At 40.9% G+C, this 20,038-nt stretch overlaps 2 protein-coding genes across 3 annotated transcripts; one reads left to right on the forward strand and one right to left on the reverse strand.

Annotated features, from left to right (window-relative positions):
- Window positions 1–1,404: 1,404 nt before the first annotated feature.
- LOC4336686 (uncharacterized) lies at window positions 1,405–4,678 on the reverse strand. 2 transcript variants are annotated; one of them, XM_015781394.3, is made up of 2 exons: window positions 4,282–4,678; window positions 1,405–1,845 (listed from the first exon to the last, which is right to left on the reverse strand). In XM_015781394.3, the coding sequence occupies exon 1, from the start codon at window positions 4,646–4,648 to the stop codon at window positions 4,283–4,285; it is 366 nt and encodes a 121-aa protein (XP_015636880.1). In that variant the 5' UTR covers window positions 4,649–4,678; the 3' UTR covers window positions 1,405–1,845; window position 4,282. The 2 variants fall into 2 exon arrangements, with proteins under 2 accessions (XP_015636880.1, XP_015636879.1); XM_015781393.3 differs by lacking the exon at window positions 1,405–1,845 and adding an exon at window positions 2,723–3,049.
- A 2,691-nt stretch (window positions 4,679–7,369) lies between these two features.
- LOC9270561 (protein CHROMATIN REMODELING 19) lies at window positions 7,370–15,137 on the forward strand. The gene is made up of 13 exons (XM_015781370.3): window positions 7,370–8,446; window positions 8,520–8,637; window positions 9,335–9,375; window positions 9,681–9,931; window positions 10,032–10,212; window positions 10,759–10,944; window positions 11,017–11,190; window positions 11,613–11,771; window positions 12,045–12,122; window positions 12,233–12,369; window positions 12,447–12,665; window positions 12,837–13,024; window positions 14,663–15,137. Exons 1-12 carry the CDS (start codon window positions 7,562–7,564, stop codon window positions 12,997–12,999), a joined length of 2,592 nt encoding a protein of 863 aa, XP_015636856.1. The 5' UTR covers window positions 7,370–7,561; the 3' UTR covers window positions 13,000–13,024; window positions 14,663–15,137.
- The last annotated feature ends 4,901 nt before the right edge of the window (window positions 15,138–20,038 follow it).

Genomic DNA, 20,038 nt, shown 5'->3' on the forward strand with positions numbered 1-20,038 from the left:
TTCCAAATTTCTAATTTGTACTCTCTCCATATTTTAATATATGACGCCGTTGACTTTTTGACCAACGTTTGACCATCCGTTTTATTTAAAATTTTTGTGCAAATATGAAAATATTTATGTTATGCTTAAAGAATATTTGATGATGAATCAAGTCATAATAAAATAAATGATAATTACATAAATTTTTTGAATAAAACGAATGGTCAAACGTTGGATAAAAAGTCAACGGCATCATACACTAAAATACGGAGGTAGTAAGTACTAAGGACCAAACATGGTTTTATCCTACCAGATTGAATCAAGAGGTTGGACTGTCCGAGGGGAGTAGGGACTCGGGAGCACTCTTATTGGCTGTGTACGAGAGGGGAGAAAAAGAGAATATACACAAAAACAAGATAAACCATCCGTACATAATTAACTAAATATTAACTATTTCAATTTTCAAAAATAGATTAATATGATTTTTTAAAAGAACTTTCCTCTTTTTTTGCAAAAAAAAATAACGTTTAGTTCAGAAAACATGCGGGCGGAGAATAAGAGAAATCTTCTCTCAATCAGCATCTGCCGAACGCAGCCTGATCTGTATTCAGTATTCACTAGGTTTGTGGATATGTAATCCTGATAACAGAGTATGTAAAAAGGTACTTCATCCGTTTCATATTATAAGACTTTCTAGCTTTGTCCACGTTCATATATATGTTAATGAATCTAAACATATATATGTATCTAGATTCATTAACATCTATATAAATGTGGACAATACTAGAAAGTCTTATAACCTGAAACAGAGTACCAACAACAGCATTATGAAAGGGACAATCACACCACCCTGTTTTTCATTAGGTATTTGCTTAGCAGCTTATCAAACTTATGACCCCTTTTGGAAGGAGATTTTGCTTTCAAAATTTTATTTCTGGCAACAAATGATGCTACGTTGCATATCAGCTTAAATGTTGCATAGAAAGTGTCTCAAGCGCATCCATAGTGGCCTTTCCAGCCTTTTCAAAAGGATAATGAAACACAGCAGTACAGCACGGTAGATAAGCATGCGTTCTGCTTATTCTAACAGAGGATAATAAGAGGTAAAGCATGTCAAGAGCTCTGTGTGGACTAAAATGAGCAACAAGAGGAGCAAACCATTTGTTTACTCTATGCTGACATCTTCCGTGTCAAACACTAGAGAGTAGGGACAAGGCCATAGAGAAAGATGAATAATATAGACGCTTCGTACAGACAAGTGACGATCACAGGTTGGTGGAGGGCTGGAGACCTAGAATGACTGATGAAAAGTTGCACTTCCATCATAAACAATGGGATGGAGGGAGAACCGAAACTCTACGGAATTTCTCATGATGTGTCTATTCTTCAGTGGAAGAGTTAAAATGGGAGGGAGGAAAGTTTCATACTCAAAATCATTTGTTTCCCTCTGATGTGACATGGTACATGCTCACACTGTTCGAGTCAAATGCATTGAGCAGATTAGAAATGCTTAAAGGAAAGCGTTACAATTACTACACAAATTTCCAACTGTAAGAACAAAACCAAGCCGTAGTACAGTGATGTATCAGGGAAGTTGCAGCTATGTTTTTGTGTTCTGTGGTTCTGATTTTTTAGCTGGAGTTAAACTGTGACTGAAAACCTATGGCCAGTAATCATTTTGAACCGCATTAAGAAGCATATATGATTCTCTTACTTTCGGTTTGAATATTACTACTTTCTTGAGCAAAAGCACACAAATAATAAAGGCCAGATATATAGCTATAAATAAAGTAGAGAAAAATGTAACCTGGATATAGTAGGATCCAGGATCTACAATCCTACCACGTCTTCTGTCAAAAGGCAGAGCTGCAAAAGGACAAGCGTAATGCATAAACTGCTTGTTTTCTGAAGAATACAAGATAAGTCCAGGAAAAGTCATGGTAGGATAATTCATGTACATATCAGATACCCATGGTCTCATTGTAAAAGTGAAATTGGAGTAGAATCTATTTTGTACTATGATAATTTAGCATTATTCCAAGTGGAACAACCAATATTACTATCAGGATCAGGACAAAGCTGTCAATACTATTCCAAATTGCATTACCACGGTAGATGGAAATAGCATTCTGACATAATAAGTTAATAAAGTGAAAACAGAATAATGAATTTTCGCCTGAAAAGAATAATCATGTCAACTGATCTTGAAAATCGACAGATGAATTCAAAGCAAGATGAGAACAGAAAGCATAAATTTGCTCCATGGAACCCATTGTTTACCAGCAGTAGTAAACAAACAAAACCAAAATAAAAACTGGCTTATTGAGATGGGGAAAAGACCATGGTAGCATAAGATGGGGAAAATACTATAGGAGGAAGCAGAATCACATTTTACTAGCAAAAATAACATATGGAATATATGCAGTTTATATTCTGTCATTCTGCAAAGAGATTTTGAGATGCTATTCAGACTCCTGCCAGTTACCTGATTTAAAGCAGGGAAGCACTCATTGTACCAAAAAGTTTTAAATGATGCACAAAAATATATTTATGCATGTTGCCACAAGAATCATAGTACTAATAGGAAAATTGCATTCATGGATATGGTGGTTCCAACTCTGTCCAATGCTACATAGCACCAGAAGAAGGATTATCACAGCACCATAAACTCGCACATAGAGCTATAAAAAGTGCCTGTATGACATAGGGTGTCCCATCACATCATAACTGTGGACAATGCAGGTGAAAACAAAAAATAGTCGCACAAAAGAAAGAATACAGTACACCACTGCAGCCTGTTGACAGGCTTATAACTGGATTAAATGCAAATTTAACAACACAGAGACCAAGCATATAGTGTTTTATCTAATTAACCAAAACAGGTGAGAGTGAGTGAACAAGAGCACCCTTCCGTTCGCTAGTAAGGAAATACTCACTAAACTAGCTTGATTTACAACATGCCATCAGGAATTCTGGACCCTATATCAATTGTATGTCCTTTCTGATACAATGAGCACAATTACTCTCCTGCATCCATAAGAACTGTGAACAACTCGCATGAGTGAATCACCTGTTAAGTAGGAAAATATATTAAGCTACATTCAATGTGATCTCAACAGTGAGTAGAGATACACACACTTTTTCCGAGCCATATGATGCTTTTTTTGCATACAACAGAACAAATGATGAACAACAGATAAGCTAATACAAAACAATATCTGAACTATACAATCTAGCCAACACACTTTCTAAGGAGGAGGGAAAAAATGATTGTGTGTTTAAGGAATAATAGAGTTAAGAGACAGAGAGACAGCTAAAGAGGGGACGGACCTAGGAGGGAAAACAAAATTACTAGTTGAAATATTAACTTAAAGCGAAGCAAAAAAAAAAACTGCATCAATGTTGAATCAACAGCCTCTGCAATCAAACAAATACAACACCCAAAAGGAAGAAAGGTATACAGCAGCAGCAGGTGTCTCAGAAACCCATGATATATAAAGATGACATAAGAAACCTTCATCCACCATATAAACTTATCGATCTAACAACTATGTATGCTGTCTATATGAGCGACCTGACCAAAGTTGTTGTGATTGTGATTATAGACCACTAACACTAACTCAGTTCAAAGACTATCAAAACAAAATAGCAATAAAAACCAACTTAAGAGCACAGAAACAGTATCATAGGGGTCAGAAACTAGCAAGTTATGACTTTCTCCTATCTCTAATCTTATCAATAGGTTCCTATATTACACTGAGTAGGGACCCAATACAAAATAAGTCACTTTTGTGATTAATCTATACAGAGAAGCACCCAGGGATCTTCGGGCTAGCTCCACAAGGTGGTGGACTAGCCAGCCTGGGTTCGAAGCTTCACTCCTTCTATTTATTTGATATTAGGTCCTTCCCTAATATTCGCTTTTGATTAATCTATACAAAGAATTGGTCGGTCCATATATTGAATTTGCCAGCAATTTCGATAATTCTGGATTATAATGCACACGATACAGCTTTGCTACGACTAATAGGAACATTGCAACTAGACCGCGTTACACATTAATCATCAGTTAGTTGCAGTTACAGCACGTCTTCATATTCCACAGTGTATAAACCAGAATTCGGCGATCAAACATAACCCACTCCACCATTCAAGCTAATTCAAGCAAATTCATGTGTGGCGGCAGTACAATAAGTCGAGAGAACTCGATTGGAATTGAATCCGGAGCTAGATCCGACTAGAGCAAAGCATCGAACGCCGGGCTCCGTGGAGCCGGAAACCCTAGCTTCTAAGGGCTCTCACCTCACTTGCAGTATCGGTCGGCCTTCTTGCGCACGCGGTCGTCGAGGGCCTCCTCCACGGTGCGGCTGCGGGAGGCCTTGGCGGCGTTGGCGGGGTCGTACCCGAACTTCTTCGACTCCACGGGGAATAGATCCTCGTACTTCATCCGCTTCGCCGCGTCGATGGTGTACTCGTCGCCGCCGCCCTCGGCGGCGCCCTCCGCGGAGGGCGCCGCTGCGCCTTCCGCGTCGGCTTCGGCGTCGGCGGGGGCGTCGGAGGCGGGCTTCTTGTTCTTCTTGTGCTTCTTCGGCGGCTTGTGGAGGGAGGCGGCCTCGCCGCCCTTGAAGACGAGGCGGCCGGGCTTCGCTTTCTTGTAGGCGTCCGACATGGGTGGGGGGTGGGGGAACGAGATGCCGGTGCGGCGCGCGGCCGGCGCTGAGACCCTTATATGGTGCGGCCTGACCTGAAGGCTGAAATCGGACTCGGGTCGGTTTGGGTCTGGCTGGGACGGCTGCGAGCGGCGAGTTGATCTGATGAACCTCGGTTGTTGGATCAGGATCGGATGAATTAGAGAGAATCTATTTTGTACCACTGATTTTGTTCAAGTTTAATAATTTGTCATTAATATTGTCTCCTTCTATAATATACTACTGACTTTATCAATTATTCTATAATACGTCATTGGGTTGGACACTATTTTCAAAAATACCCAAAATACCTTTATGGACATACAAGGTTACCAATTGATTTATCCTATTAGAAGTTTCAAAAAAAATATAAAAAAATTATATGGCCTACTTACACAACATGGAAGTTTGTATAGAAGTTTCAAGTTTTTTACATTTATAATTTTTTTAAACAATATATAACTCATTTGTTATATGCTATACAAAATACATTTTATTGATGTTTTTAATATAAATCATCTTTCATACACTACATAAGATATTTTTGCGTTATTATCTCTCGTATAAACAAATTTTCTCTCATATACCACATAAAAATATTATTTTTTTTTAAAATCTAAATATACCAGAAAAAACTTAAAAACATGTACACAAACTTCCATGTTGTGTAACGAGGCCACATAAAATTTTTTATTATTTTTTGAAACTTCTAATGAGATAAATCAATTGTTAATCTTGTATGTCTCTAAGGGTATTTTGGGTATTTTTGAAAAGAAAGCCCAGCCCATTGGCGTATTGTAGAACAATTAATAAAGTTATCGGTATATTATAGAAGGAGACAATGTCGATGGTAAATCATTGAACTCGAACAAACTCAGTGGTATAGAATAGATTTTCTCGATGAATTAATGTTGATTTTCCTTGTAGGAAGGAAACTTATCGTTAGTGGAGTACAGTTCTTCTTTTGTTCTCAAAAGAAGTGTACTTCTCTAATTTAAAAGTATATATTTATTTTGGGATAAAGGAAGTAGTATCTATAGATATTAACGGTATTTCATATCACCGATGATACTTATAAAAAATCACTGATGCTGGCATAGATGGCATGTCACCGATCATAATTTTATGATACCTTAAGATGATGGCATGTCAAATTGTCAATGAGCTGAACTTAAGTTTGGTGTAGACTTGAGCCGAGCTCAGAATGACCTTCAAACTCAAAAATAGGATAGGTTCGAACCCGATCAAGAATCGACTTGACTCAAGTTTGTTTCGTATAAAGCTTGTTAACACTATTTTCTTTGAATAGTGTAAACTTTATTTTGCAACAGTGACTTCTGTCAGGATTTCACTTTCATAACAAGAGTGGATAAATAACGTTACAGTACCATGTGCCCTTGACTTAACAGAAGTACATAGGACAAAAATTAACGATAAGAAGTAGTCACAGGCTGCTAAGAACAAAAGCTATAGTTACTGGAAATTCCTAAATATGTACCGTCCAAAAGCAATGTCATAGACTACTGCAATCTTCTATGATGGTCTTCATGTAGATCACATGGAGGAGACGAAGAACAACTAGATCTAAAGCAGAGGAGAAACCTGGAATTGTGAATCTTGGATACCAACATTGTTTAGGACGAGAGCTATCGAGCTAGGTTTTTGATACGATGAGAATACGGGATGTGGAAGGAAATTTAGAAGTTGCTGGGTCTGTGGAATCATAGGCATATGGTGGAAATTAAATTTGGAGTGCCAGTGGAATTTGGGTGGGCAGATTGAGAGTAAGCTAGCGAAAATTTCAAGCCTCCGTTAAATAGCTTAAGCTCGGGTTGGTAGAGCTCGCAAGCTTTGAGATAAGCTCAAACGACTCGATTTAGATCTTTGACTAGTTGAGCCTGTGACGAGTTGAGCTCTAGCAGCTTGTGAGTTTCACGTTTTTTTTTCTAACGGTCCTAACCTAGAAATGTCATGAGTATCATGTCGTCGCTAAGTTTTACGGAGGTACTAATTACAGGGTATCATAAAGTGTTGACGCGAAATATCAATAATAAGTATCATAAAGTTTTACGGTGGTACTAATTGGAAGTATCATGATGGTATATATAAGTGTTGACGCGAAAAATCAACAATAAGTATCATCAAATATTTTAGCAGCACCATCTTAAATACAAGTAAGTCTATAGTTTATGCTACGTGTATCAACGATGTTTGATCGAGGCTTAAAATCTCATATTCTTCCACATGGTATGAGTACATGACATGCCTGATAGATATGCAACATAGAATTCATACATGTTATAGATAACCGTCACACAATATTACCCACTTAGAATACATGAGCACAAATATGATCAAAATCGACACACATAACACCTTATATTGACTTCTCGTGTCTTGGCACATGTGGCATGTGTGGTGTGTGAGAGGCTCAGAAAGAGAGTGCAACGTGGGGGAGACTTGTGTGGAAGCATGCGACACTTGTTACAGGAGTTGCATAGTATTTCCTTTTTAAAAAATATTGTTCAAAATGGAGTGTATTTTGAATATTATAGGACAATGTCCAAAACAACACACTGACGAGTGGGCCTTCCGCCCCATAATCCCCTATTTTGAAAACGATTCAAAAAAACCTTTAGAAAATCATACGCCCCCATTTTTAAGGGAAAGTTTATAACGAATCACCCTTCTTCCGGAAAAGCATCTGTTGGCGGTCTCTTCGCGGCGGCGCTCCAGTTCTCCCACTCCTCGGAGGCCGCCCAAAATTTCCGTCCCCTCGCCTTCTCCCCCCAAATTCTCGCGCTCCCCGACCACCGCCTCCTCGCCTCCGCCCTTGGCTCCGCCTCCTCCAAAACCCTAGCCCACCAGCCGCCGCAGAAGCAGCCGCCGCCCCGATGCGGCGAGGCTACGAGGAGATCGACGACGACGAGTGGTCGAACCACAGCTTCAAGCCTTCGCGCGTCCTCAAGCGACCAAGCCGAGGCGCCCAGCCGGACTCGCAGCCTCCCCCGCCCATCGACTCCTTCCGTTACAACCCCAGGCCTTCCTCCTCCTCCGCCGCCGCCGCCGCCACCGCCACCGTCGTCCTCTCCGACGACGACGACGATTTCGAACTTGGTGAGGAGGAGCGGTTGCGCCGCGCCGGGAAGAGCACCCGCGTGCTCAATCGTCCGCAGCGGCAGCACAGCCCCCCTGGGCGGGCCCTTCCGCCCCGCGAGTCCTTCCGCTACAACCCTAAACCCGCCAAGGCCGCCGCCGCGGTGTCGGTTTCCGATGACGACGACGACGGCTTTGATCTCGAAGACGATGATTTCGACATCCCTTCTTCGAGGACCTCGCGTCCGCGCCGTACCGCTGGTCGGCGCTTGGCAACCGCCGTCGCCGACCTCTCGGAGGAAGACGACGATTTAGAGCTCGCTGATGATGATTTTGACCATCCAGACCCAAGGCCAACGAGGCCGCGTCGAGCCACCGCTCGCCGTTTCGTGATTAAGGACGATGATGACAGCGACGGGGATGTGGGTGCGTCTGAGGTGGATGGGGTAGAAGCAGAGGAGGATGATGGTGTGAACTGGTCGGAGTTGGAGAATGAGGACGATGAAGATGGGGACTATGGTGAGACGAAGGTGGAGGTGGAGGAGGGGGATGTAGTGGGTAAGGCATTGCGCAAGTGCGCGCGCATTTCGGCTGATTTGCGACAGGAGCTGTATGGCTCATCGACAAGGAATTGTGAGAGTTATGCTGAGATAGATGATTCCAGTGTCCGAATTGTTACCCAGGTATGTACTTATCTGTTTTTATGCAGTCTACTTGAAGGTGTGGAGTTTTGATTCAATGGATGTGTCGGAGCAGGATGATGTGGATGCTGCATGCACAAGCGAGGAGTCGGAGTTTGAGCCTATTCTGAAGCCCTACCAGCTTGTGGGGGTCAATTTTCTTCTTCTCTTGCACCGGAAAAATATCGGTGGAGGTGTTTTTTAAACTGTTGCATTTGATCATTTATGTTGCCTTAGATGATATTGTCAGTAAAGATGCATATGACTGAGATTTTTTTAAGTGCACCCACGATGAAATAAAATTGATCTATGCAGTTCAGTAATTCACTTCACTCCACCCTTTAGCATGATAGCATGAAATTTACTTGCAAGCGTCCTGTTATTTCTGCCATTTTTGTCTTCGGAAACATGCTGCTATTTGTTATTCCTTTATACTGTTTAGATTTCCGTTATGTGAAATTGCAATCAATCTTCAATCAATGAAAATGAACTCGATGGAGAACACATTTCTAGACACCTTTGATTTTCTTGTAATTTTATGACAAGCAGACCCAAATAATGGTAGGGTATCTCTGAATATGGAACAATGAAAATTGGTAGGTCAACAGAAAAAAAAACAGCATTCCTGTATTCATGTGATTAACTACCAGGAGATCCATAGTATACAGGAGCCAGATCCACATGTATTTCCCATGAAAAGCTTATTCTATAATGTACCAAGGGATTAAAGTTGAATGTTAAATATTTTTTTTCTGCAAAATCATTGTTTTGTTGTTTAAGTAATATTGAGTTAATAACCATGCTAGTTGCTTTTTCTTATTATGTTTTATTGTTTCTGCACGCCAAAGAATCTAAACTGGTCATATTAACCTATATGTTATTTTCGTGCAGCAATTTTGGCTGATGAAATGGGTCTTGGTAAGACAGTTCAGGTAAGATATCTTGCAGTATGTGGTGGAAAGGGAACTAATAAATAAATAAATAAGTATAGTGAAATGACATCTTATCAGGATGTATAAGCTAGGCTAGTTCAAATGGGGAGTTATCTTTTTTATTATGGGGACCTATGCACTATTTTTTAATCAAAATAGATTTTTCTGAATTTCTTTTGGTTCAATATAAAATATTGTCAGAATTTAACCTCATATGGCTTATTTTAGATGAACTGAGTTGTTTGATCCTATACTTCAGTGGCAACTCATCTATTGCTGTTTGATCTTTGCTCTTGTGATGACAGGCCGTGACCTATCTTACTCTGTTGCGGCATCTATATAATGACCCAGGTCCACATCTAATAGTTTGCCCAGCTTCTGTGTTGGAAAATTGGGAAAGGGAACTTAAAAAATGGTGTCCTTCATTTTCAATCATCATGTTTCATGGTGCTGGAAGGACTGCCTACTCAAAGGAGTTGAGTTCATTGGGCAAAGCTGGTTATCCGCCTCCATTTAATGTCCTCCTTGTTTGTTACTCTCTCTTTGAGCGGCGGAGGTTTGTGGTTATTTATTTTGTGTTTAGCACCAAAGTTTTCAGAGAGCCGATGATAGTTCATGTTTGTATAAGTTTAAGTTCCTTTTTATCTGTAATGTAGTGCTCAGCAAAAGGATGATCGCAAAGCACTCAAAAGATGGCGATGGAGTTGTGTGTTGATGGATGAAGCACATGTACTGAAAGATAAGGGTAGCTTCCGATGGAGAAACCTTATGGCTGTCGCACAACATGCCCGCCAACGGCTAATGCTGACAGGAACTCCCCTCCAAAATGATTTGCATGTAAGTTTTGATGATAACTTGATGGGTGGTTGGTTTAAGTTAGTCCTGCTGCATGTGTCGTTCTGTGGTTCTTTGCAATACTTATATACCATCCACCTATTTGAAAATTTAAGACATACTACTGTCTGTAAAAATCAGGAGTATGTTGGTTAGGTTTCGCACATGAATAATCCTGCATAACCAGAGTCCACATGTTAGCAAAGGGCTGAAGCACATAATCAGCATGTCAACCAAAGATCTATAACTAACACTTGTTTTTGGTAGAACGACCACTTAAGCTTCTGGCTTTACCAAGACCTTGTATGCCTTAGCCTTATTACTTGAAACCGATATTGAGTTCTTTTGGATATGGTGATTGCATGTCAGGTTCTCAATGCTGTTTGCTGTTCATCAGTTTTTAATTACTACTTACATGGAAAGCCATGAAATAAATAGCAACAGTTTTCGGATAGCTTTCTGTCTCCAGTTCTTTGGAGTATGCGCTTCAACTACTTAAGTTCAGTTCATTTCATCTTAAAGTACCACTTGTTTTCAACTGATTTACAGGAGCTATGGTCATTGTTGGAGTTTATGATGCCTGATATATTTGCCACTGGAGATATTGATCTGAAGAAGCTGTTAAATGCAGAAGATCATGAGCTAATTTCACGTATAAAGTCCATTTTGGGGCCATTTATTCTTAGACGTTTGAAATCAGATGTTATGCAGCAACTTGTTCCAAAGATACAACATGTACGTCGACCTAACCATCAACATATGGTTTTCGTTGTCATGGTTCAACTTTACAGTGATCTTGTGTCACAGGTTAATTTCGTAACAATGGACTCAGAGCAGTTTCAAGCTTATAACTATGCCATTGATGAATACCGTGGTGCTTGTCAAGCTCGTAGCGCAAAATCCACATCCAATTTTTCTAATAATGTTGTTGGGTTGATTCCAAAACGACAAATATCAAACTATTTCATGCAGTTCCGTAAGGTCAGCAGCATATCACACATGTAAATGAATTGCACTCTGGGCCACATTTTATTGCCAAAGTTTCACTTTTGACCACCCTTTGACTGATATTTTCACCTTGGACCAGGTAACTTCACATTTGTTGCACTTTGGACCACCCCAAACCACTTTCTTGAGCACATCGACTCTAGCACAACAATGAACTGCGCAAGCCATATTTTTTCCAGAGGAGTGGTTAGACTAGCTAGAGAAGAAAGTTGGGGTGGTCCAAAGTGCAAGAAGTGTAAAGTTACCTAGTCCAAAGTGATAATATCAGTCAAAGGCTGGTCCAAAGTGAAACTTTGGCAACAAAATGTGGCCCAAAGCGCAATTCACTCTTTTAAATTCAGGAAAATGTTTATTATACCTGTTCTCAAAAGTTGTTCTTTTCTATTGCTCCACAGATTGCGAACCATCCATTGCTTATAAGGCGCATTTACAGTGACAAAGATGTTGATCGAATTGCAAAGTTACTGTACCCTAAAGGTGCATTCGGTTTTGAATGTTCATTGGAAAGAGCAACCCAAGAACTTAGGAAGTACAATGATTTTGCTATCCACCAAGTATTGTTCATCCCTTTACTGTTCTACCTGATCAGTTTTAATCCACCTTATATTGTTTTTCTGACTGAATTATACCAGTGCTTGCCATCTTTCAGTGTTGCATTGTTTGATCATAACTTTTATCCTGCTTATTGCTAGTAACTTTCTTTTTTCTTTGCACCAAATAGTATGGATGTGACATGTTTCTTTTTTGTTGTTGACGAACCTTTCCTGTGTCCAAAATTTAGATTTTTTTTTCAATCCTATCTGACAATTAGTTTCTCACTTCTTCAGCTATTAGTTTCCTATGGTGATTCTGGTACAAAGGGTGCCCTTACAGATGAGCATGTTCTTGGATCAGCAAAGTGTCAGGTGTGGTTTTCCCCCATTCCTTAAGGATTGTATATGTACAGTAATATCTTCAGCAGAAATTGTCTTTAGGATTTAACAATTGAATTCCTTCATTTCTATGTTTTGTTCAGGCCTTAGCTGAGCTTTTACCTTCCTTAGCAAATGATGGCCACAGAGTTCTCATATTCAGCCAATGGACGACAATGCTTGATATCCTTGAATGGACACTGGAAGTAATAGGAGTTACTTATAGACGTCTTGATGGGGGGTTAGTTTTTTTTCAGCATTTATTTTTGGAATTAAAATGTTTCTCAATCCTAAGCGATGAAGTTCCTTCTGTTTCAGCACCCCAGTAACTGAAAGGCAGACTATAGTCGACACTTTCAATAACGACCGATCTATATTTGCATGTTTGCTTTCCACAAGAGCTGGAGGCCAGGGTCTGAATTTAATAGGAGCTGATACAGTGATAATACATGACATGGATTTCAACCCCCAGATGGATCGGCAAGCTGAAGATCGCTGCCATCGCATTGGACAACAGAAACCTGTCACTATCTATAGGTAATATGTGCTATGTCTAATTATGTTCATTTGGATATTTTATCGGTTACTTATGTTTTTTGTGATTCAGATTGTGAGCATATCACCATATTCATATCGACGTGGTGATGATAAATTCATAAATATTGAACTCTACAACATGGTAACAGTGATGATTTCATTTTCTTTCAGGCTAGTGACAAAGGGTTCGGTTGATGAAAACATATATGAGATAGCAAGGAGAAAGTTAGTATTAGATGCTGCAATTCTCCAGTCCGGAGCAGAGTTAGAAGATAGCACTGATGTACCTGAGAAAACAATGGGAGAAATTTTGGCATCTCTTCTCCTGGTGTGAGGTTCTTGTCATAGAATGCTTGAAGGTACATAATTTCACCTGAGGATATGTCTGTAACTGTCAACCTTATTCATTCTTCATTTAAGCGAGACACTTTTGGTTGGCCGTTCTAATATGCATAGCTCAATGGTGCCTATTTTGCACTGGATTTTGATTTATCACTGTCTGCCTCATCTACTGGTGATTCTATGAATAAGCTTCTGTCAACTGTGCTTCAGACTCATATTTTGTTTTGAATGTGATTCAGCATAGTGACATACTGTATAAGCTTAACATAGGTACAAATAGGTGGTAGAGAACTTTATTGTAGAAAATACTGAAACTAGAAGATTCAGAAAAATAATTATACATCTGTACTGCTGAAATTTACAAGCTTGATATTAATGAAATGACTTTATAACTTGTAGGCCACATTATGTCGGATAATTGCATCACTCGATACCTCACTTTTCATTTTCTGTTCTCTGGATGACGTCTCCACTATTTTGCTAACACTTCCTTTTCTAGTGTAGTTCTCATCTCCTTATTTCTGTAAAAGGAACCTTAGCTATATGCACTGCCATTTCTGCTGCATTGGTTGCCATGCACCACACCTAATATAAGATTCTGCTGTGTTCTGTAGTGTAGATTACAGGTGATATTTTTTTATTTCCTTTTTGCTCCTGCTAGCAGTGAGATGATTTTTCACTGTTTTGGCACCAGTGGACGACTGGCCAGCTTGTAGCTTCAGTATGTTATTTGATTAATTCTTTCCTAGTTGCTTGATGATACGCTTGTGACATGTGAGGTTCTGATTGGATTTCCGTCTAAGGCAAGATGGTATCCATTATTATATCGGCTATTCATTTCTGACCTTACACCTGCCACCTGGATTAAGTTCATTTCTTCTTTTCCTATGAAGAATTTTTCATTGAAGATGCTCCTTGCTTATTAATATCAAATTTCTTATTGAAGTGTGTTGTCGATGAATTGGTTTAAACCGCTACTCATATTATCTGTTTTCTGTCCTTTCTTCCCACTTAACTGAATATTATGAATCTCTTGTAGATGTGTAGTTGCTGCCAAATTCTTTTCTGATATATTTCAACTGTAGTAATAACCTGTTTACTAGATCTCACCAGTATTTGTTCGACATATTGTGCTGATTTGAAGAAATTATCCGTGCACCTATCTCCTTTCTGTACCTTACACTACCATGCACATTGTACCCAAGCAGGTACTAGCTTGTGTACACCTGCGTCGTTCGCATCCACAGATCTATGGCTGTAAATGGGTACTCCACATTGCCACGTATTCCTTATAACCTTGTCTTGGATGTAAGAAAATGTTTGCAGGATCTTATGGTTACACAACTTATACTACTGTTAGCTTCATTGCTTTAGTCGTGTTCTACAGTACAGCCTTGATATTTTGCTGGCCATTACAAGTGTGCAACATATTCTGCTATGAATGTACCTTATCTCAGTTGTTAGAGTCGATAGAATACGATATACTTTGGTAGCTATCCTGATGAGTTTCATGTGGTATTGTTCTTTGATAGCATGCATTTTATTTGCTGCTCCATGTCCCTCACAATGTAAACGTTTTGGTGTCACGGATAGGCCTATGTGGAGCAGGTGTTGATCAGTTTTAAGATTTTCATTTTTTTTTATTTTTGCTGCAGGAACATTCCAATTGTAATGCTTGAAGATTTCGCACATGATCAGCAAAATTTAATAGCTTGCTTGGAAGACAGATTCGTGTGAGTGCTCTTAACCTTCTCCTGGCCGCTCTTACAATTTTGTTCGTTAGAGCCCTAGGCCTTGTTAACACTGTTATGTCTGGTCAATCTTTCAAGTCTTGGGGGTAATATATGAAAAAAGAAAGGTGAATGGAAATGTTGTATAACAAGAGATCCATTTTATAGTCGTGCAGCATTTGTTCATGCTGTGGCCCTCTGTTTTCCGTAAGATGGATGAATGAATGGGAACTGAATAGCCCTACCCCTTGGAAATATGCTCGTCTGTGTCGGGTTTTCACTATAGAATCACTGATTCATCTGATGTGAGTACAAGAGAATGTGTCCATTTGACCGGACTATATGCTCTACAATTAGTATTAGTGAAAAATGCAAATGCCAGCAGCATGTGTTTTATTCATGTAAGATGATTTTACTCGCTAGGTGGTCTGCATCTGCAATTCCGCTATTCACCTCGTCCATTATTGTTTTAACATGACTCCCAACGATACTAAAGTTCAGAGTAGCCATTCTGACAGTATACTGCTCCTGATTCCACACGGATGTACGGGGTACTAGTGCCTGGCCCTACTGTATATACTACATGGTACTAGCTCTGGCGTGATTTGTGATTTTTGCAAATCAAGGAAAAAGCCTGGCGCTCCCTTGCTCAGCCCAGGAGAGTCAGGAGCTACTGTATGCTTGCGTACGTGATGCCAGGAGAGTCAGGAGCTACTACTGTATGCTTGCGTACGTGATGGAATGAGGAATTCTCCATCCCCGGACGATGGAAACGACTTCTGCTGGATTGATTTGATTTGTTTGTCCGTCAATGTTGGGTAAAGTGTGGTTTATGGGCTCAGTGCTGGGCCATTTGTTGCTCTTCTTGCTTCTGTCCGCCTTCGTCCTGATGGATGTTCCTCTAGCTGCTCCGGCCTGTTTGGCTAGCGACACCAAGAAAATGGCCATGCCGCCGCTGTGTACTGTCCCAGTGTGATCAGAGTATTCATCAGATGGTATTAAAAGGAGTAACAACTCCTTTGAGAGTGATAGAAAAAGGGTCCAATTCAATCAACTGCTCTGCTACTCGACCGAAGGACGTACACTCGGTCGCTGTTTTTGTCCTGCTCGTCTGCCACTGCTCACTCCCCCCTGAAATCGTTAGCCTTGCTCGGCAGCATCTTTTTCGCCTGGTCACGCACGTACAGTGGGAGAGAGTGATGAGCTCATGCGGTCATGCCTCATGGCGATCTTTTCAGTACCGCTTCGTCGTCTGTCCGGTCAACCGAAAAGCGAGGAGCCGAACGAATGGGAGGTTGAAACGCGCGCGCCCGTACCGCACCTCCATGCAAGTGAAGTACGCGTACGATGGCTCGGGCGTCGTGTGCCGCGCCGTTTGCCCGTGCCGCATCTGGGGCATCCCCGCGCACCGTACCCAGCGCGACACCCAACCAAACCCACACCAACGTAAGTAATCGAACGTACGCAGCGCACTACATGCGCGCTCGTGAGCTCGTGCTGATGCAAGATGCAACTTTGCGTGCATCGATCGTACGTGTACGTGTACGTGTCCGTCCCGTCTCGGCATCGATCTCCCCCTCCTGTAGCGCTAGCCTATAGCTACGTACCTTGGCCCTGGCCCATGCATCAGCTGCTCTACATGCCGCTCTAGCTAGCTTACTGCTTACCCATAAACAAGCAGTGTGACTCGCTCGAACACCCCATACGTACGTAGGACGCGCATGCGTCCACGCCGAGGGAATCTTTCCCCGCTAGCGCCGCGCGCACAGTACCACTACCAGCGTGGGTGTTCTACCGTGTGTGGGGTCGAGACGCCACGCCACGCTGCGTAAGGACGCCGGTACGTGCAGTGTGGGAGGCCCGCGCCCGTGATCGAGGTCCTCTTCTCCGGCCAGTTCTCACGCGCGCGCGCGCGGGGCGGCCGGGGCACAGGCGAAACGTACTACGAAGAAGGCGTTGGCGAAAACCGTGTGCGCGCGCGCGCGCGTCGATCATTCGTGCGTGTGGATTTGTCCATGTACGTACGTCTACGTCTCCCCGTGCCCCCGGCGTCCCCATGCTCGAGCATGCATGGTGCACGTGTGGTTATGCTTTAGTTTGCTGGCAATCAAATCGATATCCTCGCAATATAACTGAAGCTTAATAAGTTAGTTTTGAAACATAATTCTAAGTTAGTCTCAGTCTTTCAGACACACGCTAATTAACGAGACTGACTGGGGTTGGCGTGCTGAGAGTGAACTAGCTAGCTAGGCGGACAGAAAGAAAATGACGAAGGGTGCAGGGGCGCATATCTAACATGCACACGTCGCTGTTAATTTGCATGTTTATATGCGCTGGCCGGCGGCATTTGCGCCGATGCTAAGTTCTTCGCCTTTTTGTCCGCTCCCGTTTCCTATTTTCTCTGAAGATAGTTGTCTTGTTGATGCAGTCATGCAGAAAGCTGCAGATGCAAACAAATATATGCAGCGTTGGACTCCTTAATTTGTTAACGGAAGAAAATACGGTACACACGAGTCATTGACATTCTCCTCGTCGTTTCTCCCCTCCACTGCACCGTACCCTGAAACCTGAATGGTGACGACTGACGAACAGCCAGCTTTGCCATACACTATGGTGACATTGGAAGCCGTACATAAACGAGGGTGGATGTGCAGAGCTAGAACAAAATGAAAGGAATATCATTGGTTTACTTTTTACTTTGTATAATATTGTACTGAATTTAAGCTGGTACGGATGTCTGAATTTACATTGAAGAGGTGCACATACGTTAAAAAATAGAATGAGCTGTAGCTATTGTTTTTTTCACCGGTTCCTGCAAGGCACCACCCTCCTCTTACACAGTTACACTATAGCTTCGCCCCTGTGCAGAAATATCTGTGCCCACGGCTATATAGTCATATAGAGCCGCTTGTACAGTTCGATCGTTTTGGCATATATGTATGAGGCACGTCTAATGGTAAGCAGATTGAACGGCCGCTGATCCCCTTCAATTCCCTCATGGCTTCGTGCTGAATCAGCCGGCGCGCCGGCCACCACCTGATCGAAGGCTCGCGCGCGCTCCGGCGGACACAGCTCGGATGGCGCGGCTAGTGGTTGCCGAAGCGCAGCCGGTATTTACGATGTTCATTCTTTTTCTTTCTCGAGGAGCTAGTGTTGACAATGTTCATGAATAAGTGTGTTAATTTGGCTATCTCACTTTGTTTGGCGGAAAATATATAGGCTATCACTTTAATAGGTGGAATGCCTGTACGTGTATTTTTCGGCCATGTGTTGGCCAATTGCAAGCTATACTTATACATGCTATAGCAGGGTTAAACGCAGAGCCTTATTTTGTTATATCATAGGGAATAATAATTAATTAATCATTGATTTTGAGAGCTGTCCTAATTAAGAGAGATATATAGCACGTAATTCTTCTTCTACGTACATCGACATGCATGTAGCTATAGCAATGTGGGGTTTAATTTGCTGGATGATAATGCAACTTCAACAAGAAAGACTACGACGACATTGCACATGCACGTAGCTGTCATATACGTCTAGACGAGCCCTAGCTAGGGGAGAAAAATTCTAGTTTATCCATCGATCAACATCTTGAAATGCTTTGCCGCATAGCATTTTCCTCCAAATGCCCTAGAAATAATATGACTTTTTGTGGCTATTTTCGTAGCATTGTGTGTCTACCCTGGAGGCGAGGGAAGAGGGAAAACGTGCCTTTCGATCGGGACAGCGCGCTGACTGCACAAGAGCTGCATAATGTTCATCATGCTCTTAATTATATTATATGATAATGATTTTTTTCTTTGTTTCATAAGTCATAATGTTAAAATAATAAGAAAGCATAATTTTGGGGAGACGTACGTGGGAAAGCGATAAAATGCTTGTCAAAGTCAACTTCTTAAATGCATATTCCATTTCTACATGAGGGTGTGTTTAGTTCACGCTAAAATTTGATGTTTGATTGAAATTGGAACGATGTGACGGAAAAGTTGGAAGTTTGTGTGTGTAGAAAAATTTTGATGTGATGAAAAAGTTGGAGGTTTGAAGAAAAAAATAGGAATTAAACCAGGCCTGATTTAAAAATGAGATATTGACGATGACAGTGAATCTATCACACCACCTGCATGCTACCATTATATTTTACAAATTAATCCTTTTAACTTCTTAATGTTAAAAAATAATCAAATCTAAATGGATAGCTACGTATAAAAAGTTAATCTGTAGTGAATATTCCCTATATATATATATAGGTAACACATTTCATGAAAAAATATTCTTTTATTTGTTATAGGTAATTCACAATATATTTTTATCCATAGCAAACCACGTGCATTCAGCTAATCTATAGAAAAGAACATGTCCTTTACCCAAGGAAATAAAAACTAAAGTACAAATAGCTATAAGTATATATAATGCGGGCAGTGTAACGAATTTCTGATGAGAAGACTCTGATTTGATTAAATTAGGTAGGGGTGAATGTGAACCCAACCCTAGTGAGGACTCGATCGGTTTGCCAAAAAAATAAAAACCTTGGTGAGGACCGAGCGAGGGCAGCATATTTTGACCACATTCAACTTAAATTACCATGGTTTTTTTTTCTCGAAAACTCAATTTATGTGGTATTATATTTTAAGTAGAGATGAATCTGTACAAGAGCCTCAAATCTCTTCTATTATAAAAAGTGAAGATGTTTATGCCGGTATTTTGGTACGTCATCCGTGTGTTGAGCCGGTTTTTAAGATCGTTCGCTTTTAGAAATATAGATCCGTGTTTCAGTTGTATTTTAAACTCATATGCTTTTGGAAATACAAAGGTGTATAATAAATCTCATTAAAAAAACTCTGCTTGCTAACTTGTAATGAAAGTCGGACTCTTAATTGTAGCTCGTGATTTTCTAAAAAAAATCCAAGCGAATTCCCACAGTGAATTTTACCCTAGCTAAACCATATAACAATAATAAGATTAATATAACATTCACCCATTGTAACGCACGGATATTTTTCTAATAGGAGTAGATAACGAAAACAAATAAAAAAAGAATATAAGACACTTCAACAACCAAAGGCCTCGTTTATAGCGCCTTTCGGGTTATATCGTGGTGTCAATTGTACATTTGTACTAGCTAGTCCTCATGCTTTTGTTTCCACACCCAATCACTACCACAAAACAACACATCAGTACCCCCATCAGCAATGTCGGTTTGACAAAACCTGACACGATAATGGTTTCTCACCCTAAAAAACGAGTTCGCGCCATGGACATGCTTCGCCTGGCACTGATGAGGAAATTTCAATGCCAGGC

This window comes from Oryza sativa, chromosome 4, assembly GCF_034140825.1.
Source record: "Oryza sativa Japonica Group chromosome 4, ASM3414082v1".
Taxonomy (NCBI): domain Eukaryota; kingdom Viridiplantae; phylum Streptophyta; class Magnoliopsida; order Poales; family Poaceae; genus Oryza; species Oryza sativa.

Bases quoted from the DNA above. Each gene is read 5' to 3' on its own strand.
- LOC4336686 (XM_015781394.3), bottom strand. From the start codon at position 4,648: ATGTCGGACGCCTACAAGAAAGCGAAGCCCGGCCGCCTCGTCTTCAAG.
- LOC9270561 (XM_015781370.3), top strand. From the start codon at position 7,562: ATGCGGCGAGGCTACGAGGAGATCGACGACGACGAGTGGTCGAACCAC. The intron at 9,376-9,680 runs GTAAGATATCTT...TTGTGATGACAG, and splicing joins GTCTTGGTAAGACAGTTCAG to GCCGTGACCTATCTTACTCT. The intron at 12,666-12,836 runs GTAATATGTGCT...ATTTTCTTTCAG, and splicing joins AAACCTGTCACTATCTATAG to GCTAGTGACAAAGGGTTCGG.